Genomic DNA, 26,553 nt, shown 5'->3' with positions numbered 1-26,553 from the left:
GCATGTGAATTCGTAGTGGTTTTTCACGGGTAACACGGGCCCCCTCCGGGGCCCGGGCCCCGGTACCAGGGACCCAGTATTCCCCCCTCCCTTGTAGCGGGCCTGTTAATGCCTTAAATTATACTGGTAGAGGAAGCTTGGACATTTCAGGAACGACTATGAATACGACCTTAATAGGACGTACTTCTATCAAAGGGAACTACGTGCATTAAGACATGAGCCCTGAGACCCATAAGAATATGTGCATAACAGGGCTCACGTCATAATGCACATACTTCCGTTTGATAGAAATACGTCTAATACAATGTCCGTTCGTCCTGGTTCTTCTCAAGGGAGAGACTTGAGTCCATTGCTTCTTATTGAAGTATAAACGTAGATCTTCCTTACGTGTTTATATTGGAAATGTTCAGAGTGTTCACCACGTTTCACGTAAAATTTTATGTGGGAGAATTTATATAAGTGCTTAGATTTTTAGGATCGTATCCATGGTCGTTCTTCAGACAGCTTCTGGAGGTGGCTTTATTTGATTTACATTGTGATTAAGTAAGGTTTATGAAGAGCTTTGTTGTAAAATGCCATGTAGAATCCTAGAATCCACCCTAGAATGTCATCATAAAAAGAGCAATTTTCACGGAATACGGGTAGATTTAATAGTTTCACTTTGGAAGAGGATCCTTCAAAAGTAGTATGATTTGCGACTGCAGGAGAAATGACGAAGGACAATATTTAAGAATTTATGATTTTGAAAATTACCTTGAATTTTGCAAACTCTAAAAAATATGCTTTTCCGCATCTTATGCTTTTTTCGGGGGCAAATTATCGTAATTCTTTGTATGGATCTGTTTCCTAAGTCAAACGGATACATTTTTGTCGAGTAGAATTATCTTTTTTATGATGTTACGTTAAGGCCCTGCTAATGGCTCCCTTAATCGAAAATCATAAGGGGCCTCTCTGAAGAAAAGAGCTGTTTAAGAAACGACTACCAATGCAACTCTTAGGCTCACGGAAAAACAGTATCGTAGCATCTACCATAAGTTGTTGAGGTCTGTAACGTTGCAATCGGAGCTAAATACGCTTCCTACGCGTGTAGGAAATGATATTTGAACTCTTTCACGGCAGGCGCAGTGATACGACTATTCGACCACGGGTGTAAGCATGTTGCTTCCAGCCGGATTGAAGGCGCGCCACACTCCAGCAATTACTCGAATCCCGTCCCGTGCGATCTCCCTGGCTCGCGCGCCGATAAAATCGCCGCAAAGGGAGGACTGCACGTCATTATCCTTGACTCTCTGTGTCGTTTTTACCACAATTTGAGTGAAAGTGTATCCCTGAATTGTAACGATTCAGAATCTCGGATTGGGTTTAGTAAATTCATTTTTTAAAATGAGGTATGAAACGAGCGAAAATATTGCGTCAAAATTTCCGGCGACTGAAGAAAATCCGCGGAAATTCTTTAGAAAAACTGTATTTGCCTTTCGTAACAAGAATGATTAAAAATAAGACATTATTTGAGGTCTGCAACGTTGCAGTCGGAGCTAAATACGCTTCCTTACGCGTGTAGGAAAGGATATTTGAACTCATTCACGGCAGGCGCAGTGATACGACTATTCGACCACGGGTGTAAGCATGTTGCTGCCAGCCGGATTGAAGGCGCGCCACACTCCAGCAATTACTCGGGTCCCGTCCCGTGCGATCTCCCTGGCTGGCGCGCCGCTAAAATCGCCGCAAAGGGAGGACTGCACGTCATTATCCTTGACTCTCTGTCCCGTTTTTACCACAATTTGAGTGAAAGTGTATCCCTGAATTGTAACGATTCAGAATCTCGGATTGGGTTTATTAAATTCATTTTTTTAAAATGAGGTATGAAACGAGCGAAAATATTGCGTCAAAATTTCCGGCGACTGAAGAAAATCCGCGGAAATTCTTTAGAAAAACTGTATTTGCCTTTCGTAACAAGAATGATTAAAAATAAGACATTAGTTGAGGTCTGCAACGTTGCAGTCGGAGCTAAATACGCTTCCTTACGCGTGTAGGAAAGGATATTTGAACTCATTCACGGCAGGCGCAGTGATACGACTATTCGACCACGGGTGTAAGCATGTTGCTGCCAGCCGGATTGAAGGCGCGCCACACTCCAGCAATTACTCGGGTCCCGTCCCGTGCGATCTCCCTGGCTGGCGCGCCGCTAAAATCGCCGCAAAGGGAGGACTGCACGTCATTATCCTTGACTCTCTGTCCCGTTTTTACCACAATTTGAGTGAAAGTGTATCCCTGAATTGTAACGATTCAGAATCTCGGATTGGGTTTATTAAATTCATTTTTTAAAATGAGGTATGAAACGAGCGAAAATATTGCGTCAAAATTTCCGGCGACTGAAGAAAATCCGCGGAAATTCTTTAGAAAAACTGTATTTGCCTTTCGTAACAAGAATGATTAAAAATAAGACATTAGTTGAGGTCTGCAACGTTGCAGTCGGAGCTAAATACGCTTCCTTACGCGTGTAGGAAAGGATATTTGAACTCATTCACGGCAGGCGCAGTGATACGACTATTCGACCACGGGTGTAAGCATGTTGCTGCCAGCCGGATTGAAGGCGCGCCACACTCCAGCAATTACTCGGGTCCCGTCCCGTGCGATCTCCCTGGCTGGCGCGCCGCTAAAATCGCCGCAAAGGGAGGACTGCACGTCATTATCCTTGACTCTCTGTCCCGTTTTTACCACAATTTGAGTGAAAGTGTATCCCTGAATTGTAACGATTCAGAATCTCGGATTGGGTTTATTAAATTCATTTTTTAAAATGAGGTATGAAACGAGCGAAAATATTGCGTCAAAATTTCCGGCGACTGAAGAAAATCCGCGGAAATTCTTTAGAAAAACTGTATTTGCCTTTCGTAACCAGAATTATTAAGTATAAGACATTATTTGAGGTCTGCAACGTTGCAGTCGGAGCTAAATACGCTTCCTTACGCGTGTAGGAAAGGATATTTGAACTCTTTCACGGCAGGCGCAGTGATACGACTATTCGACCACGGGTGTAAGCATGTTGCTGCCAGCCGGATTGAAGGCGCGCCACACTCCAGCAATTACTCGGGTCCCGTCCCGTGCGATCTCCCTGGCTCGCGCGCCGATAAAATCGCCGCAAAGGGAGGACTGCACGTCATTATCCTTGACTCTCTGTGTCGTTTTTACCACAATTTGAGTGAATGTGTATCCCTGAATTTTAACGATTCAGAATCTCGGATTGGGTTTATTAAATTCATTTTTTTTAAAATGAGGTATGAAACGAGCGAGAATATTGCGTCAAAATTTCCGGCGACTGAAAAAATCGGCGGAAATTCTTTAGAAAAACTGTATTTGCCTTTCGTGACAAAAATGATTAAAAATAAGACATTTAGTCTACTTGACTTTTTACACAATGATACTATTTAGTTGAAATACCAGAATTCTGGTGATGCTAACCATAGTAGAGTAAATGCTCGAATATAGTCTGACATTCATTACCATACTCGGACTACCGTGTCAGAGTATGGAAAAAGCTACCATATGTCTTTTAGTGTATTTAGTGGTTAATCGTTAAAGCTACCGCTTGAGCCGGGCGTGTTTCGGGTTATTTGAGTCAAAGCACAAGTGATGCTCTTGATTCGGCAACGTAGATGTTCAGGAGCTGACGGAGGAGCGGGGAGGGGGGGTGAAGTAAGGGGGATAAAGTTGAGCCGAGCTCGGAGTGAATAACCGGAGGCCGAAGCGGAGGGACTGAGGGAGGCCAGGAAGTTGCTTGCACGTCAAGAGCCGACTCGGAGACTTGATTGTCCCGCGGCGCGGCGGGTGGCGCCCGCCTCCACCTAACTCAAAAGACAGGTGACAAGCATTCAAACAGCATGAAAACACTATTTACCTCCCTCCAACTTTTTAAGACCTAATTAGTTTCGAAAAATATTTTTAATTCTTCCAGTAAACAATAAAGAAAACTTCCCGCCCAAAGGAGACAGGAGTTTTTCACCGGCTTACAAGCCTGACAAAAACACCGCCGCCGCTTTGCCAGGTCTCCTCCGTCTATGTACGCTGGCTTCTTGTCGATTTCTCCTGGAAATGTTGTTGCGTCGACGCAGATGTTTTGTAAAAGAAAAATAATCAGCTCTGAATAATTATAAGATGGATTGACGAATTCGGTTGCTACAGAAAAATGTACTCTCTAAACTCTGTCATCCCATTGAAACAGATTTGAGGAGAAATATCAGCGCCGGTAATTAGCTTAAAAGAAGCTAACGACGAAAAAAAGTTTCCAAGTGTTGGGAACTCTCCAGGGAAAAAAATGGTTTCTGACAGGCTTTTGTGTACAGTTAGTTAACATCGTGATTCATTACTCGTGTAAGCGCAGGGAAAGCACTAAAAATCCCTAAGAAATTCTTAGACAGAGCTTAAAATAGAGATTTTTTCATCTCAGCACTGTCAACTTCCCTCCAATTACATGTTTTTGGCACGTTAACTTCATTTAAAAACGATTTTCTACATTTCAATTGAAAATGTTCTGTTAAAAATAGATCTCTACTATGGCAAGGTCGCACTATAGCATAGTCGTTAGGGATAAACTGTCAAAAATGGCAACAACTCTCTCTTACAGCCAAAGTCGCCGCTATTTTTTTAGATATTGATGACAGTCATGGGGTCCAGGGTCCATACTCTTCCTGTAAAGGTACTCTTGGAGTATTTGCTACACATTATTGCACATGCTGCAAGCTGCAACGAATGCGACTTTGAAAAAATAAAACCTCGCGTTACTTTCCTAACGAAGGTGTTGTTATACAGGTATTTCGCTATATAGAGACAAGGGGTGGCTAACTTCCGAATCATCTGAGAAACTTCGAGCGGCTTTCCTATTCACATTTGGACGTATTTCTGCCAATCGGAACTATGTGCATTATGACGTGATCCTTGTAATGCATATATTCTTATATGAGCCTCGGGGCTCATGTCTTAATGCACATAATTTCGTTTGTCAGAAATACGTCCATTTCATTTACTTTTTCGTCAGGAACCCGAGCTAGACGAAAACCCAATTATGCTGTGCACAAAATGTCAGAAACTTCCGTGTGAACATGTATTGAAAATAGAAGCAAGGTTGTGTGAGAAAATTATATCATATGTCTCGGAAACATATCTGTGGAAAAGTCGTAAGCTCATGTAAAAGGGTGAGCATGAAAAGACGAGGACGACGGTACATTATTGAAGCGGAGCACCTAATGGATTTCGTAAGAAGTTTAACGAGGAGAGGTAAACCTCAGTTCCTTTGCTCCTTCAATCTGAGTTCGGAACGAGGAGACGATTCTACTACCATGAGTCCTTCTGTATCCTAACCCAAGTGTAATTGAGACCGTACCCCAAGACGCTACGTCATCATAAACCCTAAATGAGTATCTATATTTGCCGATTAGGAATTTATTCCCATTTCTGTGACACCCCCCCTCCTCCCCTTCACACAGTGACTTGCTCATTTTTCCGTTTAAGCGCATCAACAAGTTGAATCCGAAACGGAACTCGGTTAAAAATGTTCCCCAGATCCCGACGTGAAAAAGTTTTCCGTGACTCGCCTCAATGCGAAATTAATTTCTCGGTCGGTTGACTTTGGAGTTCCTCGTTCATTTTCAATATTTATCTTTGAACGGAGCTCGGAATTATCCTTCTCTGATTAATATTATGTGTTTTGGCGTCTTGACTTAATATTTATTTGAATAAGAGTCTGGATGCCAGTCAACTCAATTTCGAATGCCAGATCGCATTGCCAAAGTTCCGTATTTTGAAAGGCTCCAATCAAGTGCAGGGGTTCTCGAAAATGATATTAAGTCGGAACGCAGCATCAAATGGACACAGCTCTGTCAAACGGAACTATGTGCATTGAGACATGAGCTCTGAGACCCATAAGAATATGTGCATATCTCAGGGTTCACGTCATATTGCACATGCTTCCGGTTGACAGAAATGCGTCCAAATGTTCAAAATAAGCTTACAAAACTACAGGAGTAAAGGCACTGGAGTAGGAGAGTGGAAAGGGAGTTGAGTAGTGAAGTTGGAAAAACCCAGGACACGTTTCGTAGCGTTCAGTAGAGTTGCAATCTGTCTGATGGAATATAAACTATCTCATGCTTAATAGAATCAATTAAGTACGTTGGAATATTACAAATGACATTTCGATTGGACATTAACCATCATGACCTCATAGCATTTGACAATATATTTCATCGGTACGAGTATTTTTGTCTCTAAAATTTCCTTCCCCGAGTTAGTTTGAGTAGGCCTAAGTTTTTCAAAGCGTTTGATTTTACTATTGATAAATTTAAAAAAAAAATTGATGCACGGATTCTAAGTGCAAAAGATTAGTGGCGCCTATATTTTTAAATTCAAGTCCTCACAGTGGTGAGTGAAGTGAGCTAACAGTAATTTTTTCGGGGGTTTTTACTCGAAATAACGGAAAAAAATAAATTTTGAAGTCGCCAGTAATTTGGACCTAAAGAAGACGATATTTTTGGCGGCCTGAAGGAGTTCGAATTTTCTGATTGGCTGAATCTCAGTCGAAGACCTGGCCCACAGTTAGGTCACCACGATTATTAACCTCACGTTGATCAGATTTTCAATAGCTTTGTCTGACCTTAGAAGTGCTTTCTTTAAACTTCAATGAATTTTTTCGTCTTGTTACAAAATGTTCCTTTGAAACTAACAATCAAATAATCTGCAGAAATTTTATATGTCACGTATCCATTATTTGGGTCTCTATCTTATTGCTTGGTCTCTGACTCTGTCCAGTGATCCATCAAACGAAACTTATATTCCATTCCGGGATTTTGATTGGTCACACCACCGTCCATGGAAAAATACCTCAGTGTGAAAAAAAAAAAAAAAAAAAAAAAAAAAAATCAAATTTGACATTGCGCAGGAATTGTGTTACATTGCTCAAAAATCGTGTACTTTTGTTGATAACTATGGTTGAAATTTAAGAACTTCATATTTGTCAGAGACTTTGAGGGGCTATATCCTTCTTCGGGTTTATAAAAAAAGGGTCTTACCTTCCGGGACAGAATTTGCCTTAACTATTTTCAATGCATATAGAGAAGGCAAATATGGATATTTTGGCGCAAAATTTGACCCTATGAACTTAAAACTTGAAGAAGCTATGAATCCTAAAGACAAAAATATTAGATTTTAGAAAAACGTAGTTTAATGCTTCATGATAAAAATAAGAAAACATTTCCCCAGAAAACATGGTACCCTTGGCCCGATCAACATTACTCTTATTCAGATCTAAAAAAATAGATCCCAAAACTTTACGCCATTCAAATCGGAGCACCCTGTACATGCCATGCTGCATATATAGATTTCCAGTTCATGAATGAAACGTGGTTTATTATAAAAAGCCTGGAGGTGAGCCTCCTTTCCGTGTCACGTCACCATGGGAATAAAGAAAAAAAATACTATGAAATTACAGCACTTTTGTTTGGTTATTCTGATTTGTTTTCGCGACTGGCAGGTATACACTCCAACACACTGATTTGAATGAGGTTGGTGCATTAAAAGCTCGAGAAAGACTACAAACACTAGATCTCTATCAAAAGCACGACAGTAGCTCAATTAAACGCGTTGACGAAGAGGTAGTCTATCCGCATAGACCTAGTCGCAAATTGTTTTGCATAAACGCATCCAATTATGCAAAATGCGCGGTAAGTGATGCAATTTACTCTCATGAGGCTGCAACCCGAGCGAATTCAATACGCTTCACACGCCCCGGCCGGGCCGGGCCAAGCTCAGCGGGCTCTTTAAAAACTTGGCTAATGAAAAGCGTACACGGTGTAAATACAAAACACCTTTCAACGGAACGAGAACACGGTGGCCCCCGCCCCGTCCCCCACTCCACTGAAAAATAGGTGTGGGGGGGGGGGGGAGTAAGCACGGAGCGTGGACAACCCATGAACCCCAGAGCCTGCAACGGCGAGGGTGCCCCGGGTCTCACCCGCTATTTTTCCGCGCCATAATTATCTACCCCCATCTTCCGGATGTCATTTCCTTGATTTTTCCTGCCAAAGCCTACGAGTTACTCGCCTCGCAAAAGTCCAACTGTTGAGCCCTTCAACAAGACCTCGCCTCCCAAACAACCCTACAGATATAAATACCAAGTGAAATTCTCTACTCCTAAAAAAGAATTGATACCAAACTGTATAAAAAGTACAGGCCACTCCTTCAAAGGCTAGATACCGATCTGCATTCATGAGTCCGATTGTTTTGGTGCTATTTGGACTCCGGAGTGGAGTATATCCCTAAGTTTTCTCCGAGATTTTCGATATACATATAGCGGGTTTTACCCTCTGAAATTGAAATTTCAGCCTTTAGAGTGGTTTCACGATATCTGGAATAGTTTTGTCGCCCTAACAGACAACACATTTTTCGGTCATATTTTTAGTAGTAATGATAATCACTCGAATTTTTCCGCATTAATCTTCAAAGAGTTACGTATTATAACGCTTTCAAATGATTTATTGCTCTTGTTCTCAATTAATATAACGTTAATTCCGAAAATATGCTGTCTGCTATGCGGTAAAAAGTCAGCGTTACAGACAGCACATTTTCCGCCATATATGTATATATATATATATATTAAAATTGAAGAGTAGAGCAATAAATCTTTGAAAAGCGTTATAACACGTTACCCTTTGAAGATTTATGCGAAAAAATTCGAGTGATTATTATTACTACTAAAAATATGACAGAAAAATGTGTTGTCTGCTACGGCGACAAAACTATTCCAGTTATCGTGAACCCACTCACTAACTTCAAAGATTTAGGGTCTCACCTCGCTGGTAAAGTTCGCAGGATCTACTCGGTTAAACATTGATACATACATACATACATACATACAATACACATATGAAGATGAATTCTTTCGTCACTCAAGGAACGACGAAATGAGTAATGGGTGTGCTTACGTGAACCGAATGTTATGACAGAAAATAATTGACATTGCGCTATGGTTCATATGCTCAAACTTTAACTTGAATCACGGAATTCTATAAAAGTTAGTTCTAATTACCTACATACCACTGATTGAATCCTGTCGTACAAGAATAGCTGATGTTCATTTTCCCAGTCTTTGAGTTTTTTTGAGCTGATGATACTTTTCAGAGTTGGATGCAACCGTGGATACGGTGTTAATAATTAACTTTATTTATTTAACATTAACTTTAGAAAAGTTTCATTAAAATAATAAAATTGAAAGTTGGAAGAATGAGCGTTAGCAGTTTCTGCACGACACGATTCAATCGTATCCAAGATTATTTGGAAACCATAACAACTACAAAGCAATTATCAGCGGTAAAAAACATTGTCCGGCCACTTGATAAGAAATATATTCTTTACTATCAGAACTTGCAAGTTGTGACTTGAGAGACGAGGTTAATAGAAGCCTTCTCCCCTTTCGCCCCATTAAAATGTCGCTCATGCGTTCCACGATTTACTTTTAATCTACATATTTATACATCACCGGTGTTGAAGAGTAAAAGTGCTGGCAACTCATAAACTCACATGAGGGATAAAGTTAGCGTAAATCTGAATCAAATAAACTTGGAGCTCGAGGCTCTGAGTAAACTTTGTTGGAACTCGGGCTCGAATAAAAGAATACACGATGAAAAACAAGCAGAAAACTTGCGATCCATATTGTTAACAACAATTACGTAAGTGCCTTCGGATATGTAAAATATAGACATGAAGCAAATACTGAAAGCTGTAGTTTCCTCATTTTACGAGGGAGGAAAAAACAGTTGGATCCCCGACGGAGGATTCAATTCTATGAAAACTTATAGCATGTATTCTTGTGCGGATTGGTTCCATATTAGAAAGCTAAACGTATCGTTCTCTTACAATCTTAGTGATATGATCGGGCGAGGCAGGCAAATGTTAAGTTCCGAGATCAAGGCTACTTTTCGATGAATGACGATTGTTGGGTAACTTGCGAATCATAAAATCAAATAAAATTTGGCTGATGATGAGTAGTGATAAATGATAGAACGAACATTTTGCAAGGTGAGTTTTTGCAAGATAGGTTAGGTGTGCTAAACTCTATGATCATGAGTCATCGTTAGGAATCATGAATGTTGACTTCCGATTGTAACTTTTACGTTAAAGGGAAGATAGCAGCGCGGACTTTCGACAATATACTGTCTTCGGATAAAAAATCTCTGGTCAAGGAGCTGGTGTCTCTAGACTATCTCATGATATGAAAATGAGTATTGAATGTCAATCATGAACCTTGGAGAACAAAAACTTGGATTATTGACGTGATTCAACCTGTCGCCTTTTTTCGCAAAAATCAGCAACGGTTTCCGGGTAAAATTCCAGATGAATATTTTAAATGACATAAAAATATATAAAACACGAAATTAAAACAGTAAACAGAAAAATAAATTGGTGGGATTTACCACACTTTTTGATTCACGACGCATTGGCATGGTAAATCGTAACTTTACACCGGCTTCTTCCGAAGTTCCTTAATTTCGGTGGGTATGCAATTTGATCTCAGGGGAGTAAACATAGTTGCTTGCGGTTAAAGTGGCTCCATCATCGGCTCCAGGCGCTATTGGTCGAGTACCCTTTGAACCATAGTCATTGATTTTTTTAATACTTGACGACACACAAAATGGATACCAAACAACTTGATAAGGTGGGAAGGAAACTTGCCGTTTTATTTCCGAGATTATGAACCCGGCAGTTGAGGAAAGCAGTTTGGTCGACGATGGCGGTGACGTTTTTGGAGGCGGCGGGGTCGAAGTAGGGCCCCCGGAGGTGCGCCAGCGACGCCATCTCCGACACCCGCTCTTCCTTCGCATCCTCCGTCAGTTCCTCCTGAGGCTTCGTTCTCACTGAAACACAATACATCCCCAAAAAATTATTACATATAAATACATCACAAGATAGGCTACCCTTACCTTTTTGCTATTTAAGAGGGGGGGGGGGGCAACCCCCGGTAAAATCAGTTATTGAAAACGAATTCATCTATGATAAAATCAGTGGCGTATGGCTTGAATGATCGATTATCGATATTTCCCCATTAGAATCCGTGGTAAGGAATCGATTATTAAGATGTTCGCTGCGAACACCCTGTTAATAGATCCTTTTCCATAGGTTTACATGACAGATCAATGGATAAATCGCAAAGCACGCCAGGCTACGACAACGGTTCCCTACCTCCTTTGAAGCCGAGTGATTGCTAAGTTTTCGAGGGCAATTCAACGTGCCGAGTTTAGGAATAATGCCATTGCAACTGACTCATTAACCAAGACCGTGTTTGTCCATAACATTTTGGAGGCTGGATTTTGAGGATATCCCTCAGTAAACGGCCAAGGTGAAAGCTCACCATTTGTAGTCCTAAATTTTGTTAAAAAATCACGTGGCTGGATTCTGCTCGGATCGTTTCTGGGCTTTGAATTTCAACATGGGTGCCTCAAGCCGAAATACTACCGTTCCTTGGGACCCATTCGAGGAAGCTCTGCAGGAACATGCACGAGGACGAAAGCAAAGTTGGACAGCATGAAATCTACCTAAAAAGAGAGTTTCGCCGAAGAAACACGTAGCTCAAACAGATATACACTAGATAATACGTTGTTTTTCAAAAAGTTCTTTGAAGATACATCCTTTCTATTTAATACCGCCCGAGCAAAAGTTGTGGGTGTATATTATATGGCGGGAGTTAAAACTGAATGTAACGGTTACGGTCCAGATCCCGCTGCTGGCCACTGCTGGCTCCCCTAAAACTCAACGGCGCTCATCGAAAAGGGCCCGAGCGGCGTAAAGTCGTGAACTCTTGAATCCTGATTGGTGAAGGGAAGCGAGTCTCAAAGGAGTTAGTCACCCGGGTTCTTTTCGCACTGAAGGCTTCAGCTCTCGTCTGAATGATTCCCTTTTAGAATTGCATGACCCGCCCAGGTGCACCGCAACGCGCAACCTCGTCCGTTGTCGGGAGATTTGCTCGGCGGAAATAAAAACACCGCGTTGGAGCCGAGAGAGAGAAAGGGGGGAAAAAACAAAAAAACCGCTGGATCCGGTGTTAAATACCCTCGCAATCAAGCCCGGGACACGTTAAAAAGTAGAAGAGGAATAGCCGTGCACGACGCAAACAAGCTGAGAAAGGAGGAACGCAGTGAATGAATTACAAAGCCTGTGCTTGCAGAGAAATACTTGTTTCTTACCATCCGTAACCTAACCTAATAGATTATAATGATGGATTCATCAGGAATCTTTTCTCGTTTGACATTCTTTCTGACAAATATTAATTCCACCGAGTACAGGGTATTTCAATATTCAAAATTCTGTGAGTTTTTTCTCGATTAATCCTCTGATTGAGCGGGGGAGGATACAATACAAAATTCGTTATTAAAAACACCCGAGCAGTATTTAGAATACGCAATAATTTGACAGTCATGGCTGTAAGGTAGAGTACCTCTATAGCAGGAGCACAGACAGGAGTGAAACTCTGAAAATCTATCAGGCCTTCACCGATGCCTCTGCGAATAAAGTTAGGGCACAAAAGGGCAGTCGACCGATGAATTCAAATTGTCCAGAACGATTTATTATTACAATTGTTACGACTCGGCACTTGTAATGCACGTATTTGACTTATATTTTGCATAAACTTACTAATTTTTGCGGAAGAACGCTCATTTATGAACATTCTCAGTCATCTTGGTGTGAATTGGAATCTGAAGATTAAGTGAGGTTTTGTGCGTTAGAAGGCCGGCTACCTTTTTGGGCCTTAAATCCCTACATAAAGCAAGCTGTCCACACTCTCGCTATACATGTACTCTACTGTAAGGTGCTACCGTTCGGATGCATAGAAAAAAAGAGAACTTGATGGCCGTTTGCTGAATTTATATACTTGAAAAATGCTTTTTGAGATGAGGATATCATTTGCACAAGAATCTTCAATTTAAGTATGTTGCCAAAAACAAGAGCCTTAAGGTGAACAAACGAGGAAATACTATTCGACAAAAACGCACTCTTGAAACTCTACCGGAGAAAACTCAATTAAAAGTTGGCGCTCTTTTTGGCGAAAAATAATGACGTGACAATGAGCGACATGGCCGCTTCGCTCCGGGAGGTCATACAAGCTTTATCCAATGGCGAGAAGTACGTGATCATTGCTCAGCGTTCCTGGACACGGTCGCCGATATTAACGCAACGGAGAGAGCGGAACGTTTCGCTTTCGAGAGCGGAACGTTCCGCTTTCGAGAACGGGTCGCATTATCCATCGGAGCCGGTAGCTCCGCATTCAAATGTTTCCTTTGAGGATGGCGCCACCCGCGTCGAGTAGTTTTTTCCAAAGGAAAGCTACCGTTCTATAAGGAAAAACACCGCATGACCCTTCAGACGTTGCCAAATTCCCATCAATGAGTCATGGACGGCCGCAATGATTTTTCTTAGTATTTTTCCTCCGATAATAATATTGTCCAGAGAATTTTGTTCTGCAGCCTGATTGTTGACATTTTGTGTTTGTCGACTGGATAAGAAAAGATTAAGGAGAATGGAGTTATGTGATAGGTCGGTGCTCTAAGTGATGCGCCTTGTGCCGACAAAGGGTGGATTTGAGGACAGAGAGTCGGTAACTCAAGAGGTGCCCTTCGCTTCTCGTTGATTAAAGCCTCAAACCAGTGGCGTGGCGTGCTTCGATATATATCGGTATTTCCTTGTGTGAAGCTGTGGTAAAGAATCGATTATAAAGGTGTTCGTTGCGAACACCTTGATAATCGATCCTTTTCCACTGGTTTAAATGGCAGATCGATCGATATATCGCCAAGTACGCCACGCCACTGCCTCGAACGGGACGAAAAGACGCACGACGAAGAGCGCCGACCAATCACATGAGTCAATTCTCCTTGGTCTTATCGCATCCGCTCGAAAAACACAAAATTTCAACAGTGAGCCTGCTCAAGTGTCCGAAAAGGAGGGCTATCGATAAGGGACGGTTTTTGAACCCATTCCGGTTTCCTCAACTCTACGGTTTTTTGCTAGCTATAGGTCTATATTTCGACGGAGCTCATCATGCTTTGGTCATTTTCGGTCTCTTTAAGGATCTAATATCGGTCCAATCATGGGCCTGAAGGCCAATTTTGGCGGTGATTGCTGGTTTTGCTAGTCTGCGGTTTTGCCGAAAAATCCGCATCTTTCGCCAAGATCGGGGCTCAACCCGGTGTTCAGGCCCGAAAAGAAACCGAAAATGATCAAATCATGATGGATTCCGCAAACTATAGACCTCGGTCAATAGCAGCGCTTACTTAGCAAAAAGTCGCAGATATGAGAAAATTTAGGGTAAACCCAAAAACGGTCCTTCTCCTTATCGCTACCCTTTTTCTTCATGAAAAATATTCATAACTTCCTTTAAAATTAAAAAAAAAGTTTTTTCTGGGAGAAAATTTGGCGACATTGGAATGTCCACACGGTGTTTTTCCTTAGGACGGGAGAAAACCTCCTTGTGGCCCGCTTCGTTACTTTTCTGCCATATTTGCGGCGGCACCTTGGTACATGATTTTATTTCGAATTCGGTTTCCCGCTTTTTGAACTGCTGCCTCGGCGTTGGACCCTAATACCAGGGTTGCCAAGTTGCAACGTGTTGTGGATACCTGTTTTTCACAGGGTCACACGGAGGAATGTCACTTTTGAAGCACTTTCTGGCAAATAGCTAATACGCTTTGCATAGCCACGCATATTCGCCGCCAGGCCTCGAGTTTCTCGTTGGAAACTGTTAACTTTTCTTTTTCTCCGCGAGAATATCATCGTCGCTGTGACGTAACCGCGTATCTGGATTTCCACGTGAGCCGTTGTTTCAACATGAATCCAAGCTTCCTGGGACTCCGGCGGGAATCCAGATACGCCTTTACGTCAGAGGAACGACGATGTACGGCCGCGCACGTTCACTTTGTCTTTAATTTCGGGGAAAATATGGAGACTCACATGAGTGTAACTTTAACCTCTGTTTCCATCGAGTTTCACCTCGTTTTATGTCGAGTTTAGAGGCGACTTTGAACTTACTTCACTAGGCTCACAAGTCCTCTTGTATTTTAAAAGAGCCTCATCAAAATGTAGATTCTTTTTGGCCCCTTTTTGAGACCATGGGAACTTCATCGACGTTTATCTACGATGAAACCTGCCTGCGTGCGGTGAGACTCTAAACTTGAGTCTCTGACTGGTTTTGATGCTTCGTTCCGCATTTAAAAATGTTTATTTATAAACTGATGTTGATTCTTCCTCATAGAATCACACAAGAGTTATTGTCTCAAATGGATGCTATTTCCTGGACAATGTTTTCGTGGATCTCCAGCAGTCTTGCGGGAGGACCTGATAGTGGTGATTCAATGCCTTGTTTGTCAATCACTATAACTTCGCTCCGAATCAAAATAGTTCGTGCCAGACCTAGAAAAAGGAAGGTTAATACCTTTAAAATGAAGTAATGAAATTTGGTTATTATTGGTGCACTTTTATTTTTAAGGTTTTGCTTATTTTACCTATTCCTATTATCGTAAAATCACCCTTGTTAGCTCAACATAATTATTTAGGGAAAGTTCAGGCTCCCCTGATGGGGGAGGGGGAAGAGATAGTCTAAAAATTGGATGAAGTGCCTTGCCCATTCTACGGACAAGCCCTGATTATGGTCGAACCTTTCGCATTAAGGTGGAACGTATTCGGAAGTTTGCGGCAACGCGGCGTAGCATTCATCATCGAGACAGGTCTGGGTCTCCCATGAACGTATACAAGGGAAATTAAAGGCAGAATTTGGCAAAGACGCTGGAGCGATAGGATGCATAATGCAAGGGTCTTGAAATAAATTCGGTCGGAGTGTGCTCGGCGGGATAAAAACGACACCGTAGCTCATCAAACGGCGCGGGGTTGGGCGCCAGAGTAGCCGGGGGGGGGGGGGCAGGAAGGGTGCTCGCCTCGCGAAGTGAGTAATTGGCTCAAGTGATTTGCAGCGAGTTCTCGGCCGATTATGCATACATTTCGGTGTCGATGCCGCCGCCACTACCGCGCAAAAAAGGGGGAACGGAGGGGGAGGATCGAGGATCTCCTGATTTTTTCCGCCTGGGGTTCGGGTTCATGAGGCATGATTGTTCTTCCGCTCGCTCGCAGGGGAAACGTTGGGCGGTGTCGGGGAAATTACTCCGGGCGCGTGCAGTGAGTCGAATTCGGAGAAAGGGGGAGGGGGGGGGCTTCGGGTTTAAGGCTCTAATAATGAGGCTTTTAAGACGCAGGTGTCAGGTAGTGAAGGAAACGATTTTTCATTTAGAGGGTGGAGGAGGGGTGGCAGACTGATAGGAGGGATGAAGACACTCATGTCTTTCCAGGTCGATGAAAGCCAAGATCGTCTTTGTCGTCCCAAAGATTTAACCTGAATCTGTAGCGAGCGTAAATGACTTGGTGATGTTGATCAAATTTCGCTAAGCCATTTTGCCTACGGATCAAATCACAGTTTACGTTTCCCAGGCGGACTTGCCTCTATCTTTGTTTACTCGTTTTGGATGAGGCATCGTCTCGAGAAAAAGTCCACCTGCAAGTCTAATCTCAAAAAAATTGCGATGAAAAACGCAATAATTAAAGTGAAAGTTACTGCTATTATGGTGAACTTGAAGTCCCTCATTATTTGTGCTTTAAAATAATATCTTAAGACTGACATTTGAGCAGAAATATAGAGAGAACTAAGCAAGAACAAACAAATTATGGATTACCATTAGGCTAAACTTACACCTAGAAACTTCATCCAAGATATAGTAAACTTGACAATAAGATACATTTTAATCTACCCAGGACTTTTTATTCATTGTCAAAGAGTTTTCATCCACAAACGCCATTTCCACTATGTTAAACAAATTAAAGAAAGGAACAGGAGTGAAAATGATATTTACTTTGAAAAAATTGAATATTCAGTTCATTTTTTACACAGAGGGGGAGAAAGGAGAAGAGAGGGGCTTCTTGGTTCCTGATTCAGAATTTTATTTTGGTTTATACGTGGGTGGACACTTTGGAGGCAATTCGCAATCGTTTTACATGTTGTTTTGTTGAATTGCAATGATGCGTATTGGCATGGTGGAGGTTTGATGGTTACTGACCGTCAATAGCACGATCTCGCCTCACAGCGCCTTCATGTTTCATGATGAATACGCGGCCTACATTTCCCCGCATCTAAAAATTAATTTGAGGGGAAAATTAATGAACCTCTAAATGTGCAAGTATAAGTTCAATCCCAAGTACAATTTTTCCAGCAAATGTAAAAATGGTTTCGGAGGGATTCAACATTTATCTGCTTACGTTTGAGGCACATAATTCATTTTCGCTATAGCTGCAGCATTTTTGTATATCTCAAAATTCACCTTCTAAAGAAGAATTTTATTAATTATTATGTATTTGTATTTTTTTTTCTTGAAAAAAGGAGGTTCTTAAGTGCGGTGTTATCGTCTATTTGTAAAATGTGCATGTAGCTATTTTAAAGACGAAAGTCCTGATTGATAAAGGGCGTTTAGGGCAGTAAAAAAAAAGGAAACCCTTTGATAATAAACTTGATTGTCGGTTACTAGCGGGATGGTTTTATTTCGAGAGACGATACCATATTCCTCGTATCCTTTGCCTACAGTCGGTTGGCTATGAAACAACGTTTATCCAACGAGGACCGACTTGCGAAAGTTAGTTGTAGCCGCGGGCAAGACTAAAAATCTCCAAGGCTGTCCAACCTTTGAAAGCCGTTCTTTGAGAAATCCCAGTTAATCCAGATAAAGTTTTATGGGCCCCCCGGCAATAAAGCATAAGCCTTCTCTCTAGATTAGTCAACCGCTCAAGTCAGCGAAATTTGTTTGCTCCCGTTCCAACTCCGCAAAATTACCCCCCCCCTCTCCCTCCCCCCGCTACGCCACCGCGCCGCCCGCTCTCGCGTCCGAAGCGAAATCGACGTATGTGCTCTGCGTTTTCATTGTAGATATTGCGGTCCTCCATTGGCTGAGTTCCTTCAAACGCTGACTAGGTCGTTCCGAATATTCTCGAAAGTGAGGGAAACACATCTTCGCTTCAGTTCGGCATTTGGACCGAGAACACTTTTTTACTATGGACTCTCGCATGTCACAGGTTCAACAGATCGGCAAAATCAATCCATCGATTCACATATGCAGAGTCGATTAATCGAAAGATTGCTTAACAACTATCAAAGATGATAATCCTAAATAAGCAGTGAACCCCAACACAATGTGTTGATAAGGCGCGTCATTGACTCCTACAAATCGATTTCATTAGTTTTCATTTACAGAGATTTCAATACAGGTAAGCAGCACATGAGGAGAATTCAGGACCTAACACTGCGAGGTCAACACATGGTAGCTTCGTGCGTGCATTTAGGTTGATCAAAATTGTAAAACAATTTCCTCAGTATTTTTTTTTTTTTCGGTAGCAAATTCCTCTACTTTCGAAGTTATTATGTTGAAATAGACCTGGTATTTGTAGAGAATATTCTTTTTATGTTACAATGTTAAAGATCGCTTTCGATCTCCTTTAATCACAACGAGGACGGTGTAGGATTTCTTAGGGAAAGAAGCTGTTTAAGAAAGGACTAAGAATACAGCCGTGAGAAATTTCGTCCTGAGGGTGCCGATCCTTTAAGGCGTAGAGAAAAGGGGGACCGGCGAGCAGGTGATTTCTCGTGAAACTCAAGGAGAAGACTGGAGAAATCGAGGGGTCCGTCCGGTTGGCGGGAATTGGGCAACTTCATGTGAAATCAGCATACCGCCTCTTGAAACAGGGTCTCTCTCAACTTGGGGGAGGCGAAGCGGCCGCGGCCAGTGGAGCTGGGGGGAAGGGGGAGAGGGGAAGGGCATACATTCAAATCGGGGGTGATTCGAAACGCGCGCGCTGAAAAAGGCCGGGTCTTGGGGCGCACTAATACCCTCGTCTGGTCTGGAGGGACGTTTGACAAACACTTAATGGGCCCCTTATGACGCGCTTGAATGCGACCAAGCCGCTCTCTAACTATTAGCACACTCGCAGCTCGTGAGCCTCACTCCTCGCCGCCAGGTTGCGCTGCACGGTTCACCCGAAGCGGAACTCGCGCGCCCGAAGCTTCTCCAATCAGATAATCACCGGGTGGATGTACCGGGGCTGATAAATCTCCTTCGCCGGCGTAAAAACCGAAAGAGGCCACGGATCGGGGCTCCGAGAGGGGGAGGGGGCGCTGAGAGTCGTTAGCGTTGCACTTCAAAGGATTAAGCGCTCACTTAGTGTCGAGACTGCTTTGCTTGTTGCGTGCGCCTTCTTCCAAGGCGTAGCTATTCAAGTCCCGCTCGAATCGTCGAGCCTGTCACCCAACACGTCCGTCACGTGTGTGTCACGGATCAGATTCATCAGATTCAATTACGAGGTTGTCGGGTCGTCGGAGATAATTGCCAATTTTGCCGGGAATTGGCGATTAAATTGGGTCGGCGAAAAGTACCCCACCAAAATGAACCCTGCACGATGGGAAATTATTCTTCAAGTCGTCATTTTGACGAATAATTTCAAGCATCAATCAAATTTTGGTGACTTTACACACGTATACATATATTAGGTCAGACATACCGCGTGCAGTTCGGCACTTTCCTAACCCGCCGCATCCATCGAAATTAGTATCGAACGGAGAGATAGCGGGTTGTTTTCCTTCCCCTCTCTCAAGTTATTAACGGGTGTTCATTCCTCTGTAATCTAAATCAAATGTCTTGTGATCTCACCCGAAATCCGTTGAATTTCAACAATGGAAATTGTAATTTCATCTCTGAAGGTGCATCCATAAACTGTTTTGTTACGATTGATGGCAACGAACTTCATCAATGATACTGCGCCTCTAATGAATCGTGTTTCCAATTTGTTTTACTCCCAAGCAGGGCCGGGTTTACTTAATTGCCGCCAATGAGCCGTCTGTATTTTGCCGCTCCTTTCTCATTCGTTTTGAAACATCAATAAAAACCATCAAGTTAACGTGCCGGAGGGAGAGGGGTGCATAAGACTCGTTTACTCGTGTTTGACACATTTTTTGCGAAATCTCTGTCAACACTACAAGCAAAAGTTCACGAAACTTTACGCGAAAGATAAGTTCCGTAAACCTGTCTCTGTGTAGACGAGGCCTTCCATTTATAAGGAATGAACGAAAAAAGAACAAACATAAATGTGGTTTAATAATTTTAACTTCCGGCGCCGCGCCGCGCTGACTGCACTGTGTTTGGCGCAATGCGTGAAGTATTCTTACAGTCTTGTAGGCGCTATGCGTTTCACGCCGACCGCTGCTGAGCGCACTGTTTTTGACGCAATGCGAGAAGTATTTATGCTGTCTTGTAGGCGCTAATATATGTTTTATGTCGACCGCTGCGCCAAGGGTTTCTCCTTTTCATCTCAAGTCCTCGTCAACAATACTCTCTGCGCCGCGCCGCTTCAGGCCAAAGTGCGTGTTTGGTTTTTCTCGTTACTCGACTAATTATAGGTGCTGTTTCTTGTATCACCGAAAGACTACAAAATTAGATTTTACTATACTCTCAGGAAATGAGAGATTTTGTCGCCTTTTTTCGTTTGTAATTTTTTTCTGAATCCGATTTTTTTTATACTTACATTTTAAAAATGGCAAAATTTGCCATCCCCTAAATTTGCCGCTATAGGCCGCGGCCCATGTGGTCATCCCTTAAATCCGGCCCTGTTACCAATGAGTCATACGTTGGATGAAAGTTCCTGAGGTAAAAAAAGAAATGCGTACTCTGTACATGTACGTGGAAAAAGAAATATGTAGACATTTGCTCGGCTGGCAAATGTAAATTACCTCCGGGTGAAATGGAGGCGTTCTTCTTTATCGGCTAATTCTTCACTGATCGAACTTTCCATTTCTCAATTTTTTCTGTGCTCCATCGAGTTACCTATATTTAAAAGTTAGGCCGTCAATGAAGCAATAAATATATATTACTGTGAAACATGATATTATTTTAGGAAGCTTTTATTGAGAATTTACATGGAAGTAGAAAAATGGACGTTGCTCATTAACCTCATGGGCATGCTAGCAGTATCATGACGCTTTCTCTGGATTATCTGAATAAGCAGCCTCCGTTTCTCATATTTTTTGATGTCAAATTTCATTAAATATTCACAAATGAGATATCATATTACACAAAACGGAAACTGAATTTCAACGTGTGGTAGCATTAATACTCATTTGTTCATAATACCTATACGTTGAAATTCCGTTTCCTGCAGAAAATCGTTAAATACCATAATCATTTCTCAAAAACACTGGCTGAGTAGCAAAGCACTGTAACGACAGGTTTTAGATTGACGTAGATCCACTTTGATTCATTGAAAAATCCATCAAACATCCGCACTATTCACTAGTAGCATCACCCAATTTATAGGATAAGTAACAATTATTGGCGAAATTTCGTTTTTTTGTACCTGGTGTTAAGCGTTTATTTGGGCCATCATTATGAAGACTGATGAGTCCGCTTGATTTTACGTATTAATGCTAAAGGAATTTACATTGCACTCAAACCCTACACTCATAGTTCCTTTTAGCATTAATGGATCGTATTCGATAGTGGTTCGATGTATCGTTTGATTCAAAACAATAGAACATACTTCAAACCAAAATTTTAAGGTATTGGTCAGAAAAGCTGAAAATGAGAAATTTTGTAGCAATTTCACGACTCTTGGCCAATTAGTACTCGTACGAATCAAAATCTATATCACAAAAACCCCGTTCCGTCAGATTACTCAATTGACTTTTGAGGCTTTGTTTATGTTTTGAAGCAATCGATATCGATACAATCGCACCCGTTTGATGTATCGAATACGACCTATACGTTCAAATTACTTGGAGTCAACAGGCTTGGAATCGACCTTGCTCGGCAAATAAAAGGATAGGATCATGAAGTTGGAATAACAACTCGCACAAGTGATTTCGACTCTCGTGACGGCACTTTCAAAATTGAATACGTCATCGGAGAACTAAGCCCCGGCGGCGCGCGGCCATGAATTTAAACTTACTTCATTTCCGCGCGCCTCACAATTAACAACGGCGCTCCTAATCTGCTTAGCGTCTCAGGGTCATTGCGCGGCATTCACTTTCCGGGGCGCGATGGAAGCGATTAGGGGCAAAACAAAATGCGCTGGTAATTGGTTCACCCCAGCCACCCCCATCCCCCCACCACCACTACCACACCTCTGCGGCAAAGTCTGCAGTCTTGAAGTTTTCCACGAATCTGGCGCTCACGTTTTCTTTGAGCCGCGGTGCGGCGGTGGCGCACTCTGTCGTCATTAAAATTTAAAAATGTTTGGGCATAACCTGTTCATTATTCTCTCTGTGCATGCATGCACGCTCGCGCCCGGGATAATATTCAATATTTTACTCGGCCGACCCCGACCCCGGTTTTGTTTTATATTGAAATTCCGTCTGGGATCCCGTAACAACGGCTGCCGAATCGCCACCGGCGCCACCGGCCCACCAGAGTCCAAAAAACCACACGTTCGCGGCAACTTTTCGCAGGAGTTATGCCTTTTTCAAATCCACCGGGTACCCGACAAAAAAGACTCGTTTTTTGAGGAGCTTTCGCGGCTCTGCTCGTAAGAGACGTGTGTGCCTTTGGCTGGAGATTTTCTTAGCGAAATAGGTTTCACCTTTTGCTTCGGGACGTGTGACGCGGGTGAGACGGCTTTTTGCGTCCCCCCCCCCCTCCACCCCTCGGGGAGTGATGCTAGCTTGTGATGAATTTGTTTCTCCCCCTTCCTCTCCACACGGGGGGCGCATTTCCTCATCCGGTCGAACACTCAGTGCTCCGGTGCAGAAACAAGTATTTCAATTACAGCTCGGCCAAAGATTTTTCAGGACCTTAGAGAGTTAATTTACTCACGCGAGGAGAAGCGAGAAAACTGAAATCGAGGGTGCGTTCATCGAGAAATACTACCCTCTCTATAAGCCCCGCTGGTAATAGCAGCGATAATAACATGTTTTCACAATTGGGCGGATTTACGCTCCCAGGAACTATGAACGAATGAATTAAATTAAAAAGAAATTTAAGACACACTAATTTTACGCATATGGTATTCCATTATTTAATCAATTTGCGTATGGTTTCTTTTGGCATGAATAAGTCCAGTTAACCATGATATCGCTTTGTTACAGGTTATTAGCCATTGTTGGCAAATCGTAAGAGACTTACGTGATATCTCAGCGAATCGCAATACTTTGTATCATCAAAGTGACTAGTTGCTAGCAAACTGCTAGTGATTGCCAATGGATCAATTGTGCTGGTCACAGAAAAGTGCTCTGATGCTTCATTCTTGTAGATTAGCTAAAAAGAATATAGTCTAGCTAAATAGCATCTTCTAAGGCCTTGTCTCCACGAGCCGTTTCACGAGATTTGTCCTAGGGAAAAATCCCACTTACGAAGTTGGGAGAAATATTGAGTTAATCAATATTTTTCCCAGTACCAAGTATGGTACTTGTACCCCTAGGACCCACTGAGAGAAGAAGAAGAAGTGAAAACGAATTGTGCGATATTTCATTCATTACTACATTGTTAATGTTTGTTTAGTTAAAATAATGTGTCTAATTGTCAATTGAGTACAATTATTATTTTAATCCCCGTTAAATACTCGACTTTAACCAATTTATCTTCCCGCGAAAACTAGTCGCAGGACTGTATGAGCCCCGTCCCGTGGAGACGGTAACTGGGAAAAATCCCAGAAGTTTCATTCCTGCGATTCGAACTTGGGACAAATCCCATGAAAACGTCCCGTGGAGACAAGGCCATAGGTTCAATGTTATCCGAGATAGCGCCCTTTGCAAAGTCGGGGTTTTGACGTCATCCTCCGCGTTAATGACACACTTGGTTTCTTCCACCTTGCTTTCATCCGAGTGTCACGTTGAACAGCCAGTGCAAATGCGTGCTTCACACCGATTGATGATAGCAAGGTGGAATAAACCAAAGGTGTCACTACTGCGCGGTGAATGACGTCAAAACTCGACTTTTCAAAGGGCGATACCTCAGTTAAATATTGAACTTAGAGAGTTGCTGTTTAGACGGATATTATTATTTTTAGCCGAGCTGCAAGAATCAAACACCAAAACACGATTCTATGGCTAGCGCAACTGACTCATTGCCCGCGTCGGATACATCAAAATTGATTGGAAGCTGAAGAAAATAGTTTCCAATTCATTTTAAGACGTCGTAGATACATTTTTCGTAGGAGTATTCGTAGGATTAACGATTGCTCCAGAGACTGAGAGTTTGGTTTCAATACTCGTTTTGGCTAAAAGTTACAGGCCAGCGGGATGGTAACGCCACGCAGAGGAAAAACTGCAGATCTTCTTTAATCAGTGATAAAAATAAGGTTGGAAGGCCGCGGACTCTAAACAGACGGTTAAGGACGTAAAACGGATAACTAGATGTTGTGCACGAACAAGATTGACAGAGATTCCGGAGAAACGGAGACATTTTATCCGCCACAGCGCGATCATATTTCATTGGTTCACGGCTCCGCCAGGTCCCTCATTTTCTCCGGGACCTTGTTCCCTCGTATTTTCCTTCTCATTCTTTAAATCCTCCTCCACCATCTTCTTTTTCTCACTTTCCTGCCAGCACGCGCATCGCCAGTTGTTCAATCTCCAACTACAACTATCAAGGCATCCCAGTGACACTGAATATTTATGTTGCGGCTAATCTAAGATTTTCATCTCTCTTTCTTCGTGATAAGAAACAATGTCGCCAAAACTATCCAAGAAATGGAGCAATGAAAAAAAAAAGTATGGTGACATCTACTATACCTAAATCTACTTGATTTTTTACACAGTGAAACTATTTAGTGGAAATAACAAGAAGTACAGCAGTATTCACGAGAACTTTGGTAATATTTACCATTGTATGGTAAATGCTGTCCGGTATTTCTTACCATACTTGGAGCACTGCGTCTGAGTGGGGTAAAGTCTTCCATTTTTTCAGTGTGGTGGCAGTTCTATTCCAAGCCTATAAATATGATTTTTACGTGTGTATAGTGACTGTATACCATTCACTCATCTTGGTTCATCTCAAGAAGTTTTTATAAATGCCAGCGCATCCTGCCAACTTGCTTCAAGTTTAATGAAACACACGTTGTAGACTTTTCTTGTAGTTCATCGACGATGAAAATCCAAATTGTATCTCTTGATGTGAAAAATTAGCGAATTATGATATTTGACGACTAAAAATTCCCGATAACTGTAAGAAAAAACAAAGCCCACGCAATGAATCAAAGTGGATACGAAACTAATTCCCTATGCTCCAGAATGAATTGATTCACCAATTCCAAATTTACAAGTTTTTCTTGTTGTTTTTATGGTGATATGGTACTTTTGTAAAGCTCATCAACTATATTTAATCACTGCATACATTTTTTTTTCAAATGATGGATTTGGCCATCGTTGAATTTTGGTTTTCAGAAATATAAATTGGCCAACTTAAATATGAATAAAACACTTGAACCTTTGCTTGTCAACGAGCCATGGCAATTCCAGGTTTATTCAACGTTTTTGGTTTGTTCTACCAGGTTTGTTCTACTTTCAATGCTAACTGGGAAACTCATCTTGGGATATTTTCTGTATTTTTCATTCATTGCCAATTACGAATGGGAAAGTTGGGAATGATGGTGGTGACGAAGAGTGGATTTTTTTTATTATTCAATTATTAGAATAGACAAATCACAGGGTGTCTAGCAATTTTTAAAAAAGAAAATTCCTCACATTTCTCTGACAAAAAGGAAGATAATATTCCTAATTTTTCGACACGGTTCAACTTATTAGACGTAAGGAAACATTATAACACTTCAGGTATGTAATTTAAAAAACAGAGCAAAATATATGATGCCCAACCTTATGCGAGATATTTTCGCCTCATAAATAAAATTTAAAAAAAAACATCAGCAAGTATTCTTGTAGAAATGTTGGTGAAAATATCCACAAGAGTAAAATTCGTGAAACATTTTCTTAAAAATCTGCGTTATTCGCTTTCCCTGCCGTCTTTCTGAGACGACGAATTTTTGCGGATTCTCTGGCATTTTCTCTGATTTCCCTGACATTTTCCGCTTTTCCCGATCGCCAGACACCCTGAATTAAAGACATAAAATGAGCGTAGGAAACCTTGTATTTTATACGGAGTAGCTGAAAAGCGGGACGGAGGAAACGAGAGACCCGGACCAAAGTGAGGAACGCCGGAAACAGATTGCGGACGACGGAGCTTTCCCGGAAAAGGGTCCCAAGTCAGTTCCGTCACATACGCTTTTTTAATTTAGATTCGGAGCCGGGCACGGAAAAAGCGTGAAAGCACGTCTTAAGGCGTCACCACGCCACGCCGTCGAGGCAGGATAAATATTAAGATGTTTGATCGCGCCGAGATAGCCCATTCATCCGACGTGCATTTAATTAAAATAAAGTCTCGAGGCTGGCTGCCGCGGGAATTCCGCTCCAACGCCAATTCCCCGCAAAATTACACGAACCCTCACCGTGAAGCA

General features: G+C 42.1%; 1 protein-coding gene across 1 annotated transcript in view; it reads right to left on the bottom strand.

Moving 5' to 3' along the window:
- LOC109033900 (neurotrimin) overlaps nucleotides 1-26,553 on the bottom strand; it is a 482,189-nt gene that overhangs the window by 148,899 nt on the left and 306,737 nt on the right. Inside the window, exon 2 of the mRNA XM_072301375.1 lies at nucleotides 10,717-10,898. Coding sequence (XP_072157476.1) covers nucleotides 10,717-10,898 — 182 coding nt within the window. The remainder of the gene's footprint in view (nucleotides 1-10,716; nucleotides 10,899-26,553) is intronic.

Source organism: Bemisia tabaci, chromosome 6, assembly GCF_918797505.1.
Source record: "Bemisia tabaci chromosome 6, PGI_BMITA_v3".
Lineage (NCBI taxonomy): Eukaryota > Metazoa > Arthropoda > Insecta > Hemiptera > Aleyrodidae > Bemisia > Bemisia tabaci.
The sequence above is the reverse complement of the archived record's forward strand: the minus strand, read 5'-3'. Positions and strand labels throughout refer to the sequence as shown.